Source organism: Indicator indicator, chromosome 34 (assembly GCF_027791375.1).
Source record: "Indicator indicator isolate 239-I01 chromosome 34, UM_Iind_1.1, whole genome shotgun sequence".
NCBI lineage: Eukaryota > Metazoa > Chordata > Aves > Piciformes > Indicatoridae > Indicator > Indicator indicator.
The window spans coordinates 4,098,116-4,119,547 of NC_072043.1; the positions used below are offsets into that span (position 1 = coordinate 4,098,116).

At 48.6% G+C, this 21,432-nt stretch overlaps 1 protein-coding gene across 2 annotated transcripts in view; it reads right to left on the bottom strand.

Annotated features, from left to right (window-relative positions):
* ARHGAP32 (Rho GTPase activating protein 32) overlaps positions 1 to 21,432 on the bottom strand; it is a 137,297-nt gene that overhangs the window by 15,947 nt on the left and 99,918 nt on the right. For both annotated transcript variants that reach the window (XM_054395651.1, XM_054395650.1), the window contains 2 exons: positions 14,213 to 14,362; positions 853 to 955 (listed from right to left, as the gene is read on the bottom strand). In XM_054395651.1, coding sequence (XP_054251626.1) covers positions 853 to 955; positions 14,213 to 14,362 — 253 coding nt within the window. The remainder of the gene's footprint in view (positions 1 to 852; positions 956 to 14,212; positions 14,363 to 21,432) is intronic.

Consider the following 21,432-nt stretch of genomic DNA (forward strand, 5'->3'; position numbering starts at 1 on the left):
GGCAACACAGAGGGACAAAAATGGACTGGGGCAGAGATTAGAGATGGTCAAAATGGGGAATTAAAGGGATGTAGCTGGAGCAAGGGCAAAATGTTTTATTCAGCCAAGACTGCTGTGGGCAACAGCTACAATCAGAGTCTTTGGAGCCTGCACATCAAAGCCTCAGGAGCAGAGGCTTTAAAATGGAACTTGCTGTAATAGGAAACAGGATTAGGCTGAACCAGAACAAGCTCATCCATACAAGGGTTTGTACAGCAACCAGCTCAAACCTGGCCACTGAGCTGGCACAGCCAGAATGTCCTTCACTTGGGACACAGCCCTTTGCTGCCTTGGGGAGGCTGGGGGGCTGGGACCAGCACTGGAATTAGTGACATCCCACTAGGTTCTCTCAGTCCCTTCACAACCAAACAAGGCATGCAATGCCAAGAGGAAAAGCAGCCTCACACAAGGATACAGCCCAGTTACTGGGATGAGGACAGCTCTGAACTGGGGAACACACACACTTAGCCTTGTCCTGCACAGCGAGGCAGCATGGCAATGCCACCCACTGACAACTATGTGAGGATTCCTTGCATGCTGCCAATTAATTGCTAATATGCCACAACAAGGAGAAGTATCAGCTGCCCAAAAGGGCTGTGGGAGCAAGAGGAAACAGGAAGGAAGTGTGACAGCAGTGGCACCACCATTCCAGAGCCTTCTGATACTCTCTCCTGAAGGAAATGACTTGTGCCAAACAACCCAATGCTTTCCCACACCATCAGAGCTGGTGAAGAGCCTGTCCTGCAGCCAGCACAGAGCAGGACCCAGGCCATGCCTCCCAGGCAATCAGGTCTGCAGACACGGTGCCCTTACCGTAGCTTCTGGATGTTGGAGGCGATCCCGGAGAGCCGATAGATCCCATCCACGATGCCGTGCTTCTCGATGAACTCCGTGCAGCTCTTGAGGACCTGGGGGACTGAAGACCAAGTTCTGCTGGTTAGGGGAGCCTCTTAGCAAAGGTCAGGCAGTGCTCTTGTCAGATGTCATAAACTAGGCCTGTCAGTTCTTTCTTGAAGGACAAAGCCTATAAGAAATTGAACTTCAGGAGGTGGTGTGAGAACTGGTCAGAGGTGTTCCTGGCTCTACAGGAATGTCAGGATTTTGGGGTGCATTAAGAAGAGTGTGGCCAGCAGGTTGAGGGAGGTTCTCCTCCCCTTCTACTCTCCCTAGCGAGGACACAGCTGAAGGACTGGGTCCAGTTCTGGGGTCCCCAGTTCAAGATAGACAGGGAACTATTGGAGACAGTCCAGTGGAGGCTACAAAGACACTGAGGAGCCTGGAGCCTTCTGAGAGGAGAAACAGCTGAGAGCCCTGGGGCTGTTTAGCCTGGAGATGAGAAGCCTGAGAGGAGATCTCATCAATGATTATCAATCCCTAGAGAGTGGGGAGCAAGAGGATGGGGCTCTTTTCAGTGGTACTCAGTGACAGGACAAGAGGCAACAGACACAACCCAGGAGGTTCCATCTGAAGATGAGGAGAAACTACTTTGGTGTGAGGGTGCTGGAGCCCTGTCCCAGGCTGTCCAGAGAAGTTGTGGAGTCTCCTTCTCTGGAGAGCTTCCAAACTCACCTGGACATTGTGATCCTAAAAAACCTGCTATGGGTGCCCCTGCTTTAGCAGTGGGGTTGGACTGGCTGATCTCCAGAGGTCTCTTCCAACCCCACTACGCTGGGATTCTGTGAGAGGAATTAGGCTGAAAAAAAGTCAGGTCTGGTTGAGGGGAGACAGTGCAGGTCCCACCCCAGCAGCTCTATAAAACTGAGTACATCCACTCTCAGAATCACAGAACTGTCAGGGATGGAAGGGTCCTCAAAGATCATCCAGTTCCAACCCCTCTGCCATGGGCAGGGACACCTCACACTAGATCAGGCCTTTGGCCTTTGTTCTCCAGTCCATGGAGGACCAACTCACACTGCTTGCTTTAAGCAAACACCAACACTAAGGAGATGCCACTTTCTGTCTCAGGGCCAGGGGAGTTTTTATAACTGATAATAATTGCATCCCCAATGTCTACTGGAGCATGACTGGATTTAGATAGCTACTCAACACACCACACTCACACAAACTGCAGCCAGGCTGGGGTATGACAGAATGGAAAAAACAAGCCCAGAGGACATCATTAGGTGTCAAGTTAATATTCAAGCCACTTCACCAACTGATTCCTTCCAGCTGACTTCTCAGCCTCATGCAGCATCCACTGCTGGAGCTCTCTGTCCATCCTTGTAAGCTTAAGGAGGAGCAAACGACTTGATTTATCAAAGGGAGAGAAAACTGCTCTGAACACAGGAAGAAAGTCAGGATTGAGCTCTTGTATCAGCAAATACCCATGGAAAAAGCTCAGATCCTCATGGATTTCTCTGCAAGCCACCTTCTTGCTCCAGCTCCTCTGACAGTGCAGATTTGTTCTTGCATGGAGATGCCAGGTCTGATCAATTTGCCACATGACACAGACTCTGAATAGGTCATGTGGCAAATCCCCTTATATCAAGCAGCAAATGCCATCTGCCAGTCAGTTCTCCTAAGTGCTGCTGAACTTAGATGCTCTGTGCTCTCCCCCTCCCTGGCTTGCAGCAAACGCTTGTGGAGCAAAGAGAAAAGCCTCATTTTATGTGGTTCCCTAGAAAATGAGTATCCTGGGCTAAGGGCACAGCAGCTCCACACTCCAGCACAGGACAGGACTAACCCTGTAAATCTTTGTGGCATGGCAGTCAGACAGGCTCAGCTAGAGCAGGTTGGTCCTGGACCAACCATACCCAAAGACAGTCCAGCCACAGTCAGTCAGACTTTAGTGTGGCACAGAAAACAGCCTTGGAAACATTAATGGGAAAAGGAAAGCCAGCAGAGGTGATCTCTCTTGTAGATTCAATGGTCATTTCAACTTCCAGCCAGGAGATACTTGCAGAAGGAAACCTTCCTGAAGCTCAAGGTACCTCTCCCAGCCTCAGGAGCTGAGTGGCACCACAACTGTTTGCATTAGGAGTCAACCTGATGCACATTTAGGCATCTGAGGCAGGATAAGCAACAGCTTCTGAGTGCTGGAAGAGGGGAGATTTAGACTGGAGATTTAGACTGGAGATTAGGAAGAGATTCTTTCCAGTGAGGGTGAGGAGATACTGGAACAGGTTGCCCAGGAAGGTTGTGGATGTCCCCTCCTCCCTGGAGGTGTTCAAAACCAGGCTGGATGAGACCTTGAGCAACCTGGGCTGGTGGGAAGTGTCCCTGCCCACAGCAGGGGGTTTGGAACTGGATGAGCTTCAAGATCCCTTTCAAACCCAAACCATTCTATGAATCTGACAACACTTAGCTGCAAAATTCCAATTTAATGCTCCATGCTGGAACCTCACCAGGGTTGCCCTTGCGGTTAGTAGCCCCAGTTGAAATAAACAAAGCAGCAAATAAATAACCAGCACATTCCCTGCCTAACTCCTGCCAGGGAGGCTGACACCACCCAAGAAGGGTGATGCACACAGAGATTCTACCCTGCCAAGCTCTCCTGTTTATGTGCTCCCCCTGACCATGGCCAGGACACCCTCCTGTGCTTCCTAATTGAAGGCTGTGCCACAGGGAGTGAGCTCTGTGTGCTTCCAAGGCCTTCCCCTTCTGGGGGTTATCTAGGCTGTGTAAACAAGCAGCATGCTAGGAGTGGTGTTTATAGAGCCCTTCAGCTGAGCAGCAACCTGTTGTGACAACATCAGCCAGGGCAGGAAGGTGAGGGCTGTAAGCACCACCAAGGGCTTATTTGTCACCATGGAAGGTCCTGGGCACAGTTAGAATCATTAATATACTGAAATCATAGAATCATTAATACACTGAAAAAAATTCTAGCAGGTAGCTTCAGTGCTTTCCCTAATCTGGATAGCAGGAGGAGCTGTTCTTCCAGCTAAATACATCATGTCAGCAGCACAGATGTTCTGGGGGAATTCTGCATGGTTGGAGAAGTGCCTGAAACTCAAGCAGAGCTCTACTTACACCTGAAGGCCCTCTGCTGGAATGGTGACTTGATCCTTCTGATCTTTGAACAAATCATGGAATGGTTTGGGTTGGAAGGGACTTTAAAGCTCATTCAGTGCAACCTCCCTGCAGTCAGCAGGGACATCTGCAACTACAGCAGGTTGCTCAGAGCTCCAGACAACCTGACCTAGAATGGGGCACCTACCCCCTCTCTGGGCAGCCTGGACCAGTGCCTCATCACCCTCACAGGGAAGAACTTTCTCCTTCTATCTAATCTAAATCCCTCGACCTGCTGAGGATGAAGCCCAGGACACGGCTGGAGCACACTTCATCACCACAGAAGCTGAAGGAATGCATTCAGCTTGCTCCTGAGCATCTTTCAGCTGCTTTGAAAGGTTTATTGCATTTCCCAGGGCCCATTAACTGTTAATTCTTTGCCATTAAGAGCAAGCAGAAGTTTTATGAGTTTTCATTCTAAGACCATTTCGATCCAGCTCAAAATGAGGCACTTTTTTTTTTTTTTCCCCTATCATCCTGGGGTTGATTTTTTCCCTCTTTCATCTTCTGCAATGTTCCCTCCCTGGGTTTTTGGGAGGCTTGCTTTGTTTTTGTTTTCTCAGGATGTTACTGGAATCAGAACTATTTGCTCAGCCTGGGGAGCAAGGCCTCCCATCAAGATCCCCCCCGCCTCCAGCAGGGTCATTTCCACAGTCTCACAGCAATAAGGTGAAGCTGTGGCACAAGCCAAGCCTTTGGGCTGGTTAATGGACCAGAGCACTCCTGAAATGCAGCTGCTCAGCTGAATTCCACACATAGCACACACAGAGGGAAAGCTAAACCTGCAGCCCAGCAGGAACAAGGACAATGAAATGAAGTGTGCTGAGCACCACTCAGAACTGCCTACACAAAGGTAATAACCATGGCCATCAACATTGTGTAACCAGCCTTAGGAAACACATAAAAAACCCACAGCAGAGTGAAGGCACATCTCAGAAGGTTAAGGGCAAGGTTTTGAGTCACAGGAATGGAAATTGAAACAACCAGCCATAAGGTAAGGCTGAAGTCCTCTGCTCTGGTGAGACCTCACCTGCACTATGGTATCCAGCTCTGGGGTCCCCAACACAAGAGAGATGTGGACCTGCTGGAGTGGGTCCAGAGGAAGCCACAAAGATGATCCATGGTCATAGAATCACAGAATGGTTTGGGTTGGAAGGGACCTCCAAAGATCATCCAGTCTGAGCCCCGTGCAGTCAGCAGGGACATCCTTCACTAGATCAGGTTGCTCAGAGCCTTGTTCAGCCTGACCTTGAATATCTCCAGGGATGGGATCTCAACTACCTCCCTGGGCAACCTGTTGCAGTGTTCCACCACCCTCATGGCACAGAATTTGTTCCTCACATCCAACCTAAATCTCCTCTTGTCTAATTTCAGGCCATTGCCCCTCATCCTATCACTGCAGGCCTTTGCAAAAAGTCCCTCTGTAGCCTTCCTGTAGCCCCCTTCAGGTACTGATGTTTCAATCATGTCCTCACATTTGAATCCCCAGGAGAAGCAGCACTCAGACCAAGCAGCAACCTTATTCTTCCAGAGGCTCCTGATTTCTAAGTGACGATTTCTGATTTCTAAGAAGTGATCCACATTAAAATGATTTATGCAGTCGATGAGCTGCTTAAAGCCTGTCCTGCTGTCACAAGCTGTGCTACTTCCTGGTAACACACAAGATTTTTATTTGAAGTGTGACTCTTGCACTTGGGAGAAAGCTCAATAACGGAAGAAAGAGTCATAAACCATGAGCAGGTTGCAAGAGCAGTGCCCATGTATGGACCTGAACTCTGCTTTTTAAGGCTGAACTTCTTTTCTTTTGTTTGTTTTATGGCAGCTTCCCAGGGACCTGTGTAAAAACAAAGTGCAAAGTTCAAGCCTGAGAAACGGCAAACCTGTTGCATCAGGCTGGGGAGGTGGATAACCACCTCTGGAAAGTGCTGTGGGATCAGCAGCCTTCTCAGTGCCGTGGGGATGGCTGCTCTTGGGTGGGTTTGGCACTTGAGGACTGCAAGTGGTGCCTCACTGCATTTGTATCAATGACTGGAGCTTGACCCACCCCTCAGGTTGCATCCAGCTAGTTCTCTGGGGTTGACTTTTCAGGGTTTCATACAAAACATCCACAAATGCAAGAGAAGCTACTACTAATGATTCCTCTTTCAACTGTGTTCTAGTGTTTGCTCTTTAGATCAATTCAGAGATTCATAGAATGGTTTAACTTGGAAGAGACTTGGAAGATCATCTGGTTCCAACCCCCCTGCCATGGGCAGGGACATACTGTGGCAGCTTACCTGCCTGCTGGGGTTGTGAGAAGTTACTTCCCACCCTCAAACTCACCCAAAATGTTTAAATATTTACAGAGAGCTCTTTGCCCAAGCCCAAGCACTTACACCATGACATTGGCAACTCTATTTACTACAGTTGGTTAAGAGGGGAAGAGCATCTACCTTGCTAAGAGTGGCAGGATAAGAGCCCAAACCATTCCTGCAGCATTTCTGCTCATGTTTGTTCCCCCCACAGCTGTAATGTTTCGAAATGCCAATTAATTTTCAACTCCCTGCTGTCCTCTGGGTCACTCAGGCAGCAAGAATTTCTTCTCTTGCAGCTGCAGGCAGTGTAAAAAAAAAAAACAAACCAGAAAGGAAAGGGAGAGAGAAACCATCTCCCTTCTTCACTGCAAAAGCTTGTGTTGTTGGCTCAGCTCCCCCTTTCTGCAAGGATTTCCCTCAAAATCAGTAATTCTCCATGGGGACCATGTGTACCTCTCTGGTGAGACCTCACCTGGAGTACTGGAGCCCTCAACAAAGGAAGGACATGGACCTGGTGGCAGACCACGAAGATGATGAGGGGATGGAGCACCTCTGCTACAAGGACAGGCTGAGGGAGCTGGGGTTGTTCAGCCTGGGGAGATTTAATAGTGGCCTTCCAGCACCTGAAGGGGGCTGAAAGAAGGCTGCAGAGGGACTGTTTGCAAAGGCTTGCAGTGACAGGATGAGGGGCAATGGATTGAAATGAGAGAAGAGAAGATTTAGACTGGATGTTAGGAACAAGTTCTGCATCATGAGGGTGCTGGAACACTGCAACAGGTAGCCCAGGGAGGTGACTGAGGTCCCATCCCTGGAGATATTCAAGGTCAGGCTCGACAGGGCTCTGAGCTACCTGCTCTGGTGGAGGATGTCCCTGCTGACTGCAAGGGGGATGCACTGGATGACCTTTGGAGGTCCCTTTCAATCCAAATCATTCTGTGATCCTATGATGCTAACCCCAGACCCAATAATCTTGTGCTCCAGCAATTCAGAGCACAGCTGGCCAAGCAATAACAGTGTTTGTTATCTTTGGAGATTTGCCCAAACCGCCTCAAAACTATCAGCCCTTAAAAACCATCAACTCCTGTTGAAGGAGTTTGTGTAGGGGAGAAGACATCTGCAGGAGTATTTTCTGCCATTTGGGTTAATTTGTACAGTTTTGTCCAGGCTGCTAGGTCTGTTTTTTAAAATGTTGAGCTGGTTTGTGTGTGCAGAGGCACCTAAAAACATCACCCCAGTGAAGGTGGCACTGTTTGGGCTCCAAAATGTCTGAGGCAACTAAGAAACAAAATAAATACAAGGGACACAGGTTAAGTCTACTCATTTCCTACAAGGCTGCTCTGGATCTAACATGCCAACCTCAGTAAATACTACTTGATGGTCATATCACCCTCCTCATCTTCTAAGTACTTCACAAGTATCAGAAACCCTCCCTAGTGGCACCTCAGGGGTGGATCCAGACTAGCAGTTTCATTTTACAGGTGTGGAGATGGAATGGGAGACACCAAGCAAGTTCCCCATGGCCATGAAAGGTGTTTGAGAGATGGGTTGGAGCTCCTGAGCACCCAGGTTCCACTTCAACCTGCCAGAATTCTGACTCCAGCTTGGGTCATTGATCGGCCAAGTCCTTTGGAGATGGATTTTGATTTTAAAATGACTATAAATTGTGAAATAGTGAAAGGCAACTGGTTTGGGCATGCCTGAGGCTGACTGGTCTCACTATATCTGGGCTGGGTCCAGCTCTGGGCTCACCAGTTCAAGAGACTGGGAACTACTGGAGAGCGTGCAGGGGAGGCTGCAAAGATGCTGAGGGGCCTGGAGCCTCACTGTGAGCAGGAAAGGCTGAGAGCCATGGGGCTGTTGAGCAGCCTGAAAGGGGATCTGATCAATGCTCAGCAAGAGCTAAAGGACCTGTGGGGGGCCAAGAGAATGGGGCTGGGCTCTTCTCAATGGTGCCCAGTGGCAGGCAAGGGACACTGGGCACAAACCAGAACCCAGGAGGTTCCATCTGAACAGGAGGAGAAACTTCTTTGGTGTGAGGGTGCTGGAGCCCTGTCCCAGGCTGCCCAGAGAGGCTGTGGAGTCTTCTTCTCTGGAGAGCTTCCAAACCCACCTGGCCATTATATAAAAGCAGGATGCCAGATCTGAACCTGCTTAAGAGACTTGAAACCTTTTCATTCCCATTCCAACCTGTCAGTTTGGATACTCTGAGAACACCTATTAAAAGCACAAAAATACCCCAAGGGTTCATTCACTGAGTCAAAGCAGCTCACAGAAACCTTCAACCTCATCCCCAGCCAACATTCCCCTCAGCCCATGGCAATGACTGTGGCCAATTTCATCACTCTGAGCTAAATGTTATGGCTAACACCACACACAGGACCTGCCTCTGTGGTGCAGCACTTCACCAACCCTTTGTGGCAGAACAAGAAGTGCTTCAATAAATCAATTGATGTGGTTGGCAGCATTCAAGTCCTAACAATTCCAAGCATACCTGAAGAACTACGTCCCAGGCTTGCTGCCACCAATCTCTTTGCTGTTTGTGCTGTGGTGAGCCCAGGTAAAGCTGGAAGATCTATTTCTGTTGGTTTTTTTTTTTTTTCTTTTCTGAAGGGAAAAACTTGGAGCAAATCAATTCCCCACCAAGGACATCAGAATACAGATTGGAAACTCGTGGCTTTCAGGGGCTGCCTTTGTGCTTCCAGTTAAAAACAGTATTTAAAGAAAGGGGGAAAAAAAACCAACCCCAAACCAACAATTGTGTAAATCTGTTTCTACTTCTCAGCCAAGTTTGCTTTCTTTTTTGTCATGTTCAATTTCAGTCTCTAGCAAAAAAGAGAGAGGGTGGAAACCAGTTGAATGAATCCTCCTAGAGTTAAATCATCAAGAAAAACTAAAAATGAAGAAATATGTAAGGCTTGGCTGGCCTGAATTCCAGATGAAGGCTTCTCTCACAGGTGGCACGGATCCAAACCCAGGCAGAATTTTATTGTAATGAAAATTATTAGCTAGTAAAAGGGACTCCTCACATTAATACCAGGACCCAAAGAGATGACACAGAGATTACCAAACTTCTGCTTGAGCTAAGGGGAACCAGATTGATGCAGCTGCCTGCCAAGATGCTGCCCAAGATACCTCATTCCTCGTGCTGCTCTGTTCTGGTAACAGTGCTCTCCCTCCAAATCTGCAATGAATTAGCATCAAAAGCAACTACATCAGCCAGCTGCAGAGCCAGTGGATGGCTTGAAGGGAAGGGTAACACCAGAAGACCCAGACCAAGCTGGGATGTCACCTGAAATCCCAAGGTGCTGTTGAGCTTATTTGAAGAGCACAACCACCAGCACAGGGGAATAAAGCCACCCCTTGCAAACAGCTGTTGCTAGTGCTTAGTACATAACAAGACCAAGATCTGCAAGAATTTGATCTTGCACACAGCTCTGAGAAATCTCAGCTTTCATTTGAGTTTGGCTTTAATCCTGCCCAACTTGCTCCTAAACTGGGGGAACTGGGAAGAATAGGAAGGACAGAGAGCAAGATTCAGGTGTGTTGGTGAACTATGCTCTCTGTAGGCGTTTGCTTTCTCAGCAGGAAAAGCTCTGCCTTGTCCAGCAGATCACAGATCACTGGTATTGTCCAATCAAAAATGAGATCTAGATCCTCCAAAAGGGAATAGGTTGGTCAGAGAGGTGGGAGATGGCCCATGTCTGGAAACATTCCAGGTCAAGCTGTCTGGAGCTTTTAGCCATGTGCCCTAGTTGCAGATGTCCCTGCTGACTGCAGGGGGGTTGGACTAGATGACCTTGAAAGGTCCCTTCCCACCCAAACCATTCTATGATTCCCACCACAGATGGGCTCCATCCTTGTTTGGAAAGTACCAGCAGACTACAAACTGGAATTCAACCAAACATAACCAAACCCAGGACACTGCCTATCTCCAGCTGCCAGCCCAATCCTCTCCACAATCCCCAGCATGAATCACCAGGCAGAGAGTTTAAGGTGCAGCACTCACCCCAACCACTGTCACTGTCAAAATAACAACATCTGTTCAAATCCTTTCCTACCCCCATACCTGCTCATGGTGTTGGCTCTCAGAGCCACACACATCAATTAAAACAAAAAATGAAAAGGCAGCACCATCCTATTTCCTCCACTCCTCCCACCTTACCCAGTCACCTTCTTCCCCTAAGGAGAAACTCCAGTAAACAAGACCTGAAGTTCAGCAGCTGCAAGTTGTGTCATGCCAGCCTCAGAGGAACCTTTCAGAAGAGCTCTGTGCCTTAGAGCCAGGCTGACCTCAACAACTCAGGCAAACCAAGATAAAAGCTTCCCTGGTTTACACCTTGGTGCATCCTGCATGTGAAATGTGTGCATGGAGCTCTGCAGGATGTGTCACCAGGGCTCTCACTCTGTTGAACAGGGCACATTTCTGTATCCTCCACATTTATTCTCCTCCTGAAAGAGGCTGCAGTGATGAGTGATGACTTGCTGAGGCAGCAAAAAGGCAGCATACTGCAGTAGGTAGAACATTCCCTCTGTGCTTGCAAATTCCCTTTGGGGTATGCAGAGACATGACAGCAAAACCATCTTCTCCTAGCTAAGCAACCCAAGGCAGCTGCCTCAACACAGTGTTCATGAAAAAAAAAATGTTAGAGCTGTTTGAGTCTCTGTCCTTCCTCATCTCTCACCACTTCCCAGCTAAGAGACAAGCAAACTTCCAGGTGTTCATGGCTGCTCGCCTTGTTTCACAGCACACTGCTGAAAAGTGAGATTCCACCAGCTTCCCAGAGCTGGTAATCAATGAAATCCTCACCACAACTCCAGTTTGGTTCAGTGTTAGGTCTGTGAGGAGCACAGGAATGCTGTGCCACTCATTTCAAACACCCTGGGCAGTATTATTCTGGGGAGGAATAACCTCAGCAGTAGAGGTGAGGAATGGACCTGCTGGAAAGCAGCTTCAAGAAGAAGGACCTGGGAGTGTGGGTGGACACCAAGTTGTCTGTGAGCCAGCAATGTGTCCTCATGGCCAAAAAGGGCAATTGTCCGAGAGTGTGGCCAGCAGGTGGAGGGAAGTTCTCCTCCTCCTCTACTCTGCCCTAATGAGGCCACAGCTGGTGGACTGGGTCCACTTCTGGGCTCCCCAGTTCAAGAGGGACAGAGAATTACTGGAGAGAGTCCAGTGGAGGCTACAAAGAGGACTGGAGCATCGCTGTGAGGAGGAAAGGCCGAGAGCCCTGGGGCTGTTGTGATCCTGGGCAACCTGTTCTGGGTGACCCTATTTTGGTTGGACTGGAGGATCTCCAGAGGTCCCTTCCAATCCCCTTCTGGGATTATTTTCTCCTTCAGTCCTACTAAATCTTTCGGATATTAGACAGAACCTATCTAAACTGGCATTAACCTACCCCAATCTATGAATGTTTTGGGTTCTTTTGGGGTTTCTGGGCTGAGATGTAATCCCAAAGCTTTACCAGTAGGCACCACGCAGAGGCTTCAGCTCCAGCTCTCTGTGCTGCTATGACAACACTCTTGGATGTTCTGGTTATGAGGTGAAGGAGCAGGACTGCAGCTTGGCTTTAACTAATTCAGCTTAGGGTCTCCTGTGGTATCTCAGTCCTCTCTCAGCACATCAACACCGCATTTGGCTGCAAGGCTGAGCAACCTTAATGCTAGAGAATGAGGGAATCTTCAAATGCTGTGCATGCACCCAGCTGGAGCCACAGGCTCCCAGGAACGGCTCCGCAAAACCAGTCCTGGGCATTACGTCACTTGGAACACAGGGCAGGGAGGTGAATCACACAGCACAAACCAACCCTGCTGTGAGAAATGGAGACCTGCCCCTCTTAGCAACATTCAAACTGGAGCTGCTTCACCCCAGGGAGTTAGGAAAGGGTTCTCCAATCAAGGGTGAAAACAACTTGGTAGCTTCTCAGCTGATGAGACCTCATTAGCACAGCACAGTCACAGCCGCTCCACTGCACGGGAGGGGAGCGACCAGGACGAGAAGTGAGCTCCCAGAGGCTGTCAAACAGGAGCCTGCAGTGGAGTCACAACAGCTCACTTCAGCTAGGGATGTGTCTTTTAATGCTAAAGGAAAAAGTGTACCCCCTAAAGCTGGGGGAAGAAGTCAGCATGGAGGGCAGGGAAGAGCTTTAATGACTGCGGACTTGTGCCTAACTGAAACGGACAGGAGGAGGGCTGAGGATAAAAGAGAATTTTCTCTCTTTGCCATTAATGAGCTCACTCCACTGGCATGTCTCCTGCCCTCCAAGACTGCTCCCACAGCATGAATATAAAACCAGCTCTATAGCTACCCAGCAGTGCAAATTACCTAACTCCTGATGCAGCTCTCACATGGGTTACTGTCTGTTTCTGTCTCCAAACCATCCAGCTGCTGGCTCTCTGATGCTTTTCAAGCCTCAGCAGTAAAGATCTCTACTGGTTCCAATTAACAAGCCAACAAGCCTTGCCACAGACCTGATTCCATAAGAACAAGCTCATATTACTCATCAACTGGTAGTAAAACACTTCATGGCAGGCACATGGCTGTTACCAACTGAATCAGCTGGAAAAACATCACAAAACAGCTCCCCACCCTTTAAGCATCCCTTTTCCAGGAGGCACTCATGAATTAGGAGTTTGGGGCACTGCTAAAAACCAATTTAACACAGAAACTCCTCTCCCATCCTGCACATCACTCTCCTTCAACCCCCATGCAAAGCTGGCAGACATCAGATGAACAACTTTGGCACAAGAGCTCTGCTGCAAAATCATCAGGCAAGGAGCAAACCTGGGGAAGAGCTCACCAAGCTGACAGAGGCAGACAGTGATGCTGCACACATCACTCATCTCCTGATGGTTTTAAATCCTGGGCGAGCTGGCTACAGCCTGTGGTTGCTCCACACTGCTTTCCTAACTAACCCTCACCATGAGCCATTTGTGGGAATGACCTTGGCTGGTGAACTGTGAAAGAATTTGAGTCCTGTTTGCTTCTCAGCAATGCAGTTACCTCCAGACCTCACAGCCCAGAGTGGAGATGTCACAGGGAGAGGGGAAGAAAGAGCATGTGAAACAAAATCTCATCTGAGAGAGGAACAACTGTAATGGTTTGCTTGGAGGCACAGCTCTCCTCTGCTACCTCCTGAAGCTGCTGGTGTGGGAAGGCAAAAGGAACAGAGAAGAGCTACAGAAAGCTCATGGTAACAAACTGAGAGGAAAAGTAAACTGTGCCAAAAGAATTCCTGTCCATGTTGTGAACTCCAAGGGAAAAGGCAGGTGGAGGATTTACATTGCAAATCCTGCTGCCATCACACAAAGGTACCCAGGTACTGTATGGATTTAACACAGCACTTCATTATTCATTGGCAATGACACACAAATAAAGTTTCTTTCCCTGTAAATAAAAACAAAACCCAACCCATATTTATTTGAAGAATTCAAGTGGTTAAGATTCACAGAATGGTTTGGGTTGAAAGGGACCTTCAAGATCATCCAGCTCCAACCTCCCTGCCATGGACAGGGACACCTTCCACGGGACCAGGTTGCTCAAAGCCTCATCCAGCCTAGCCTTGAATGTCTCCAGGCAGGGAGCATCCACAACTTCCCTGGGCAACCTGTTCCACTGTCTCCCCCCCCCTCCTCACTCTAAAGAATTTCTTCCTGATCTCCAGTCTACATCTCCCCTCCTCAATCTTAAAGAGCTCATCTTCAGTGGCTCTATCCATCCATCTTCAGAGCTCCCACGATGCTTCTTAGCAGCATTTACCTTTCGGCCACCCCGTTTCTGTCACACTTCTCTCTGTAGTCCCCTTTGCTAGCTATCATCACTCTAAAACACGATTCCCAACAGAGGAAGAACTCAAGAAAGGATGATTCCTTACCATCATGGCCAGAGTTGAGTAGGTGCTCTCCCAGGTCACAGCCAAAGACTCTTTCCTTCAGGATCCCCCTCTGCTTCAGCTTCTGCTTCGTTGGGCGCGACTTCATGAATGTTCGAAGGAAGGTGATGAGCTTGCCGTGTTTCTTTGACACTGCACAGCAAAACAAAGCAGGGCATCTTAGCTCTGGCTCAGCTGGGCAGGGCCAAGCACAACATGTTCTACAGAGCACGTAAGAGCTGTCAAAACGCTCGTATCAATTATCTGCAGAAAGAGATTTTCCAGGGTTCGATGCTGAACAGAGCCTTGGCTTGGGTTCTGAGTCTTGGCCAGGGCAGAAATAACAAGAGGCAGCTGTGAAGGGAGAAGGTAGCACAAAGCTGCAGAGCAGCTCCAGGTGGCAGCATTCTAAAGCTCTGTCACCGAGGTGGCTGATGGGCAGCACCTGACAGCTCTGATCTGCATCCCTGGGAAAGTGAAGGAGGCCAAACTCACACAACCAGTCATCTCCTGTCCACTGACTCACAGAATACCTTTGGTTGGAAGAGACCTTCATGATCATCCAGTCCAGCCTTTCACCCAGCACTGCAAGGTCACCACCAGACCATGTCCCTAAGCACCAGGTCCACACACCATTTAAACACCTCCAGGGATGGAGACTCCACCACTGCCCTGGGCAGACCTTTCCAATGTTTGAGAACCCCTTCAGTGAAGAAATTGTTCCTCATATCCAACTTAAACCTCCCCTGGTGGAACTTGAGGCTGTTCCCTCTTGTCCTATCATTTGTTATTTGGGAGAAGAGACCAACCTCCACCTTGTTACCACCACCTCCTTTGAGGAGTCTTCTTTGAGTCTCCTCAAGCCTTTGCAAGACAAAAGCATTTTTTTCTGTCTTTGCTTTATTTAATAGAAACCCAAGGCAGCTGGTTTGAAGAGGTGCAATCTATCCTCTTCAGAATAAAAAGACTACAAAGAAGTGAAAACACAGTTCAGGAGCCATCCCTCCAAACCTCATAGTCTCTGTGTTATGGTGAAACCTCTGGTCAATGCATCCTGTCTGGGTAAGAGGAGCAATCCCCCACTAATGCCATGGGGAGCTACACAGGGCAGAAGTGAGTGACACAAGCTCATGCAAAAGGGGAGGAGAGGCCCAGCAGGTTTCAATGGAAACAGAACAATGCCCTTGAATGTCAACTTTTCTTCCTGAGGCCCAGGCTGGAAGAGGGAGGGCTCTGGCCTCCCCAACAAAAGTGCCATTGTGGCCATGATTTAAAAGCAGTTTGACTTCCACTGAGGAGAACAAATCACTAGGTAGAAAAGGCTGGGCTCTTTGAGGAAGCCTTTATAGCCCCAGGAAGTTGTAAAGGCTCCTGCAGCACAGCAAAGCAATTCCAGCCATCACTCCTCCGATCCTGCCTCAGATCCCACAGAGGAGAGACAACCTGCATTAAATCCCCAAGTACTGACAGCAAACCCCAGCAGAGTAATCAGAAAATAAAAGCCTCAAAGGAGGTTGGAGCAACAGGAAGGTGTCGATCTCTCCTCCCAAGGAACAAGCTATAGGATGAGAGGAAATGGCCTCAAGTTGCACCAAGGGAGGTTTAGGTTCGACATGAGGTACAATTTCTTCCTCAAAAGGGTTGTCAAAGTCTGGAACAGGCTGCCCAGGGAAGTGGTGGAGTCCCCATCCCTGGAGAGATGAACCCCTGAGAACATGAAACCCATGAAGATGTGGTGCTGAGGGACAAGGTTTAGTGGAGACCTGGCAGTGCTGGGTGAACGGTTGGATCTGATGATCTGAAAGGTCCTTCCCAACCAAAATGATTCTGTGATGATTTAATCCCTTTCAAAAAATGAGCATTTGCCTTCTATTTCACCAGGTGCTGCTGCAGCCCTTCTCTTTATATCAAACCTGATTAACATATTTCTGTGTCTTGGATAAAGTCCCTTTTAGCAGCACTGTCACCACACTGATCTCCAGCAGCCCAATCCATCTGAACACCTGCAATCCCCAAACCTCCACCAAAACCCACAGCAACCAAACCTGAATCACTTAACAAAAAGCAGAAGCACAAACTGTGGCTGTGGGGGGCCTTAATTAAAGTCACATTTTCAGTCTGATGGGTTTTTTTTTTAATCCCACAATAACTGAACAGCTTGTGCTGATGTGCCAGACAAAGTTAGGAGAGATTCTGGTTGGATCTATCACTGCAGTGTAGTAATGGCTCATTTATTCTCTCCTATCAGCCCTGTTCAAGAATAAATGGAGACAAGAGCCTCATCCTGGCTCCTGTGGTATTTCAAAGGGCTTCAGGCTCCTGTGATATTGCTACTGGAGGTGCTAGACCTGAATCAGACACTTTTACACCCCTCCAACAGGCAAATAATTATTAACACCTATGCATGAATCTGAACTGTTTCATAGGCTTCTGCACACAGCTCTTCAGGAAGTATCTGCTTGGACTAAATGAGTCCAACACAAAATGGACTTCAAATGGAGAAAAACACACCCAGGTCCAGGACTGCAGAGATCCTAATGCTGGTGACCAGGTCAGCAAGTGACTTCTGCTTGTCACCTCAGAAAAAGGAGTGATGGATCCACCTCCATGATCCAGAGATGTCCTTTTGCTTGGTAATGCTCCTTCTTTACACTCCTAACCACAAAGGAGACCTGAGCTTTTAAAACACCACAACTCTGCTCTGCCTTTAAGCCACAGGGTAAAAGAATTGTCTTGTTTGCTGCATCATTAAGCAGCCTCCTCCACTCACACCACAGTGGACCAGGGCACGGTCAGGGCAATGCCTGAGCAGGTTCAGTCACCACAAATGCCCTTATCAACAGCCTGGTGAAAGAGAGTTTTCTCTTCTCTGAATCACTGCCTGCTCTGGAAGAGAGCTTCTCAGGCTAAACTGACTTCAGAGGTTCAGACCTACGCAGGGATGATTCACTGATAGGAGCTGAGCTCCTCTGGGGTGGGGAAGGGGAAGAAAAAAAAAGAAAGAGAACAGGGAGAAAATCGGAGCTGTGCTGACAGGTTATAGAAGAGAACAAAAGAGCAGGTAGGTGTCTGATAAGGATAAGCCATCCTCATAAGCTGCCAGAGCTCAGGAGGCTGGCAGGTATGCTGGCCTGCTGCCAACAGCAATAAAAGTGAAACGTTTCCTATCCACCTTCCCAACCCCCGGCATCATTTGACCCTCAAACCAGCAAAGGGATTTAATTTCTGGTGCATCCTGGTTGAGATGAAGCCAGCACAGCACTCCCAGGTTGTGGATAATGTCAAAGGTGCTACCAAGAATCTTGCAGAGTAAATGTTTTCTGCTGCAAAACACTGGTTCCAAACCTTTGCTGGCCCACTGGTGACAGCACCTGCACAAGTAGTTGCCCCACACTCCTACACCTATCTCAAACCCCCAGAATTAGTGAAGGATGGAAGCAAGGCACAGGCTTTAGAGCAGAAACAAACCATTTGCCACTCTCAAACCCCTCAGAGTTAGTGAACAATGGACGTCATGGAATCAGGGAAACAAACCTAAAATTGCTAGGAAGGTGATTTAGATAAAACAATTCACCTTGGTCTGCCCTTAGTGTGCCATAAATGAATTGGGAATATGCTAAATCCAACCCATTCACAGCCTAGAAAGTTGGACCAGGTCATCCCTGGAGTCCCTTCCAACCTGGCATTCTGTGATTCTGTGAGTTTGGGTCTCCATGTGAGGTGGCCTAGTGTCCTGGCAGTGAATTCAGACCATAAAGCAGCATCACCACCAGACAGCTTTCCGTGGTTGCAAAGGCAGAGATGCTGCTGGGCTAGCAACCCCCCTCCCAAATCCCAACACTTAGCCACATCACTTTTCCCCTCAGGTTTAACCACTATCAGACAAACTCTTGCCTAAGAAATGGAGGCTTTCCTAGAAGGAGCAGGGGCTGATTTTCCTCAGAAAGGCAGCTCTGGCTGAACACCCTGGCCTGAACCAGCAACTATTCCATCAAACTCTCCACAGTGAGGCTGGCTGAAAATAAAACCCCAATCAAAACCCAAACAATAAAAACCCCACCCAAGCCTGGGCTGCTTTTGAAGGTTTGCTGGCACGAACAGGTCACTTAGGAGTGAGAAAAAAATATCCCAGCCTTAGCTGACATAACCAGGCTGGCTAAAGCCTTCGTGTGGTGGGAAGGGAGGGAAGGAAAAAAGGGACAGCCGTGCCAGGTAGTTCATTGTGGTTTTGGGAAGCTGCCATGGTCTGTACCTCCCTAAGGAACATTCATCAATCCAACCATGCTGTTGCTGCTTTTGTAGGAGGTGAGGCCTGAAATTCCCCTGCCATTCATAAAATCCATTAACCAACAATTACTCCATTAAAGGCAGGGCTTGTGCACCCTCAGTGCCAGGGACTGAGAAGCCCCTTCAGGATATGCTTCCTGCAGCTCATTTCCTGGAGAAAGGTGTCAGCCATCAGAGCAGTTTTGTGGCTGTTCAGCACAACCTGCTTCTCCTGGGGGACTTTGGGAACCCACTGAAAGCTCACAAGGATCTCTTGGGCTGTGGAATCATAGGAGTGTTTTGGCTGGAAGAGCCCTTTAAGGTCATTGAGTCCAAGCCCTAAGCCAGCACTGCCAGGTCACCTCTAAACCCTGTCCCTCAGCAGCACATCCAAAGAGCTTTGAAACCCCTCCAGGGATGGGGACTCCACCACAGCCCTGTTCCAGGTCTTGACAACCCTTTTGGGGAAGATATTTTTCCAAATGTCCTAAACCTCCTCTGGCACAACTTGAGGCCATTTCCTCATCATAGCATAGAATCATAGATTCATAGAATGGTGTAGATTGGAAAGGACCTTAAGGATTGTCTAGTTACAACCCCCTGCCATGGGCAGGGACACCTTCCACCAGCCCAGGTTGCTCAAGGTCTCATCCACGATGTCCTTGAACACTTCCAGGATGGGGGCATCCACAAATTCCCTGGGCAGCCTGTTCCAGTGTCTCCCCACCCTCACTGGAAAGAATTTCTTCCTAATCTCCAGTGTAAACCTGCTCTCCTACCACTCGTTCCTTTGTCCTATCACATTTTCCCTTGGAGAAGAGCCCAGCCCCCACCTCACTCCAACCTCCTTCCATGTAGCTGTAGAGACTGCACCCCTCAGTCTGCTCTCCTCCAGGCTGAACAACCCCAGTCCCCTCAGCTGCTCCTCAGAAGGTGTATCTTGCATCTTCCTTGACTTGCTGCCCTCACAGCCACTGTGGCAGCTCCTGTTGAATTCCTCCACCTTTCCATGAGGTTGCACTGTGAGCTGAGCCACTGCAGCAACCCAGATTACAACTAATCTGCTGAACCTGATGCTCTTACAGCATGAGCAGTTGTGGCAGCCAGAGTGAGGGGGTGGTGGAGCAGAGAGCAGGAAACTGGGACCTTCTTATGCTGAGCTCCCTGCTGAAGCCAACACGCTGCAAACTACCCTTAGCCTGCTGGAAGAGGAGCTGCAAGATCCTCCAGTTCCAACCCCACCTGCCATGGGCAAAAACACCTCCCACTAGCCCAGGTTGCTCACAGCCTCATCCAACGTGGCCTTGAACACCTTCAGGGAGGAGGCATACACAATCTCCCCAGGCAACCTGTTCCAGTGCCTCACCACCCTCACTGTAAAGAATTTCTTCCTAATATCCAGCCTAAATCTCCCTTCCTCCAGCTTCCCAGGGGACACCCCTCATTAGACTTGGCCAAGGGAAACTAAAGCCAGCTGAACAAACCACACCTGTCTGCTGTCCTGTTGCTATCACTGTTTTGGTTTTGAGCTCCTCTTCACAGGACCATTGTCAGCAGCATGATTCCTAACGTAGGGTTTGTCAACTTTGACTCCAAGAGAAGCTCTTGGAGGGTGCTTGCTGCCCCACATAGCCCAGCAGGTTTGTTTCTCTTCTTATTTGCAGTGATTTGACACGTGGCAGAGCCCAGCTGGCCCCTGCTGCCAGGAGAGTGTGGGGCTAAGGGCAAGAGCAAGCACACATGTGGCTGCAGAGTTCAAAATACACCAACAAACAGCAATATCCAGGCACAGAGGGGAGAAGGGGTGGAAATGCTGTATGAAAACCACAGTGAAGATGACAAAACAAAAGTGAAATCCATCCTCTCTGAAGAGATTTACAGCAGGTCAAGCTCAAATTTTTCCAGGCTATTAGCTCCTCAAGACTCATTCTCCTCTAAAATTAAACTCTGCTGCAGGGAGAGAAAGAGCAGTGACAGACACTGAAAAAAAAAACAACCAAAAAAACCAAACAAACAAAAATAAGAGCAGAACCAGGAATCAGGGAATGAGAAACTGGGTTTGGTTTTCCCACATATTTCCTATTCTTCTTATATCTGCAAACACTCAGGAAGACATTTAACGGTGTGAGAGGACTGGGTTCAGCTGGTTCCCCACCACCATCAGTTCTCTCAGCCCCTCCTTAAAACCCCAGTAAATATTTTTAACATCATCCATCCCTTCACACGTAGAGGAGCAGGCTCTGTGGACCCACATCTTGCTGAAGAGAAATGATACAAAGCCAAGAACTGAGTCACATCTCCCAGTTCTCTGTCATGTTCCTTAGCAACAAGACATTTTACTCCTTCCCTCCTGCCACAGCAGATTCTATTTTGGAAGCTGATTTATACAGCCCTAAAAACCCCACCAGAACCTGGAACCATGCACCACCAAGCACCATCTTTTTGTCCTTGAGGAGGACGCTGGTTTTGAAGAAGAACCAAGCAGCATCACAGCAGTAACTGCACCAATCTCATCGGTTCACAGGTTGACCCTCAGAGGTCATCTTGTCCAACACCCTTGCAGTGAACAGGGACACCTCCAACTAGCAGGGCTACCTCAAGGCTGACCTCTACACTGGGCTTCCTTATTGCTCATGAAGATTGTCAGAAGGAGACTTTAAAAGCTGTGGAAATGAGAATTAAAATGAAATACCCTTCTATCTTTGGGACCCTTCACAAAGGTGTCAGTACTGAGTCGCTCTGCACAGAACCTTCTGACGCTGCAGCATTTATCTTCTGCTAGGCTGACAACGGTGCCCTAAGAAACCACCAAATATGTTAAAGGTGATTAATTCCAGTGTCATTAGATAAAAGCCATTAAAATGAACTGTGGTGAGGAGCAGCAGCACGTATTTCCAGCAGACACAAGGAGAGGAAGGCAGGTCATTAACTCTGATAAGCAGTGTTGCTGTTCTTAT